The sequence below is a fragment of the Apteryx rowi genome, unplaced genomic scaffold, assembly GCF_003343035.1.
Source record: "Apteryx rowi isolate R43461 unplaced genomic scaffold, aptRow1 scaffold_1442, whole genome shotgun sequence".
NCBI lineage: Eukaryota > Metazoa > Chordata > Aves > Apterygiformes > Apterygidae > Apteryx > Apteryx rowi.
Window position 1 is genome coordinate 26,175 of NW_020447689.1, and position 1,716 is coordinate 27,890.

Sequence of the window (1,716 nt, forward strand, 5' to 3'; positions counted from 1 at the left end):
ACTGAGTGCTGGCTCAGTCCTGTGGCATCCCCCTGCCCCCGGGGAGGCTGGCGAGGGAGTGTGGGGCAGTGTGTGGGGCTGCAGAGCTCGCCTGCAGCCGAGGATCTTGCCAGGTAGCCGGGTGCAGTTCCGTGTTGACCTTGAACAACTGTTTCCTCCTTGGTCAGGAGTTGCAATGGCCCTGCCCATGCTGCCATTTCTGCTGGGGGAAAGGAGTGGGGTGTGTGGGGTGGGTGTTGTGCTGGGGTCCTGACAAGGAAGGGAGACTTTGAATGTGGAAGGAAGTGTGAGAGTAAGGGAGCAAGCAGAGCATGTGGAGGAGGCAGGGCCAGCGAGAGCCTGGGCTGTGGGGAGGGGTGAGCTGGGTGGTGGCCTGGAGGGCATGGTGGGCTCTGCGAGGCCCTGGGCAGCGCGGGCACCTTCCTCTTCCCAGGCAGCTCCCGTGTTGCTGTCTCCTGTGACACCACCTGTGTGAGACTGTCGCAGGGAGGCTCCCGGTCCATGACTGCAGCTCTGGGCTCTGCTACTCTCCTTCCCAGGCAGAAATGCAAGCCATGATGTTGCCCCCTTCCCTCCATCCAAGCCTCATCTTGCTCCCTGCTCAGCCTGACTCGCCTCCTTGGCTGCCTGTTCCCACTTTGTGAAGTGAGGAGTTTGTGTTGGCTGCGTGTTCGTGGTGGGGATTTGGTGCAATTTCTGGAGTCTGTGTCCTGGAGAAGTGCTGCCCCTTGGCCCCAGCTGACCCTCCATTCCCCTCATTTTTCCTTTCCCCTCTGTCTTCTCCAGGTAGAGCCTCAGAGAAGATGCAGTTTCTCTTGGGCTCTGGCTATTCCAGCCTCGCCAACCATCTGCGGGGCATCCTGTGTTATCTTGTGACTCTCCATGTTCTCCATCTGGGATCAGGTAGGAATGTCGTGGCCTGTGTCGGGTGGTGCAGGGCTGACATGGGCATTGCCCAGCTGTGTCTGCCAGATGTGCGTCGCTGTGCCCAGGCACCTGTGTCAGTTGAGAGAGGGGAGGAGGTGGCAGGGAGGAGATGTGAGCCTGGAGCACAGCCCCGGTTGCGGTTYCATTTTCCCTCTTGTTCTTCTGTGGAGGCTGTGCATTGGCTGGGCTAGATTTTCAGTCCTGTTCTTTAAGACCTTCTTGAACTGTATGTTTATGGAGAGTTCCTGCTCTGTGAACATGATCAGCAGGAGGTGGAAGCCCTTTACAGGCTGATGCCAACTCCAGAGGGGGCGGGAGGATCTTTCCAGGAAACCTCATTCTCCTTCACATCCTCCCACTCCCTCCCCTATTTCTCTAGTGTCTTTGCTTTTCCCTTCTGATGCTACAATGCCTGCACCCAACCACTCACACAAAACTCATCCCCCTTTCATGCAGATCATTCAAGTCACGTCTGCAAAAGCTCAGTGTCTGTCTGCTTTTCCTCTGTGTCCTTCTCCATTTCACAGCCCAGCTGAAGGTGGTGGGACCAGGCCACCCTCTCACTGCCACCGTGGGGCAGAGCATTGTGCTGCCCTGTCAGCTCTCCCCCAGCTTGAATGCGCAGAGCATGGCTGTCAGGTGGATCCGGCGCCACAACACCGAAACAGTGCATCATTACCGGGATGGAGAGGACCAGTTTGCAGAACAGATGAGAGAATATCAAGGGAGGACAGAGTTGTCTCATGATGGCCTCAGCAGAGGAAGACTGGACTTGCGAATTGTCAGTGT

General features: G+C 57.3%; 1 protein-coding gene across 1 annotated transcript in view; it reads left to right on the forward strand.

The window, feature by feature from the left end:
• Positions 1 to 798: 798 nt before the first annotated feature.
• LOC112962237 (butyrophilin-like protein 2) overlaps positions 799 to 1,716 on the forward strand; it is a 15,025-nt gene continuing 14,107 nt past the window's right edge. Inside the window, exons 1-2 of the mRNA XM_026058213.1 lie at positions 799 to 903; positions 1,455 to 1,708. Coding sequence (XP_025913998.1) covers positions 804 to 903; positions 1,455 to 1,708 — 354 coding nt within the window. The 5' untranslated portion in view covers positions 799 to 803. The remainder of the gene's footprint in view (positions 904 to 1,454; positions 1,709 to 1,716) is intronic.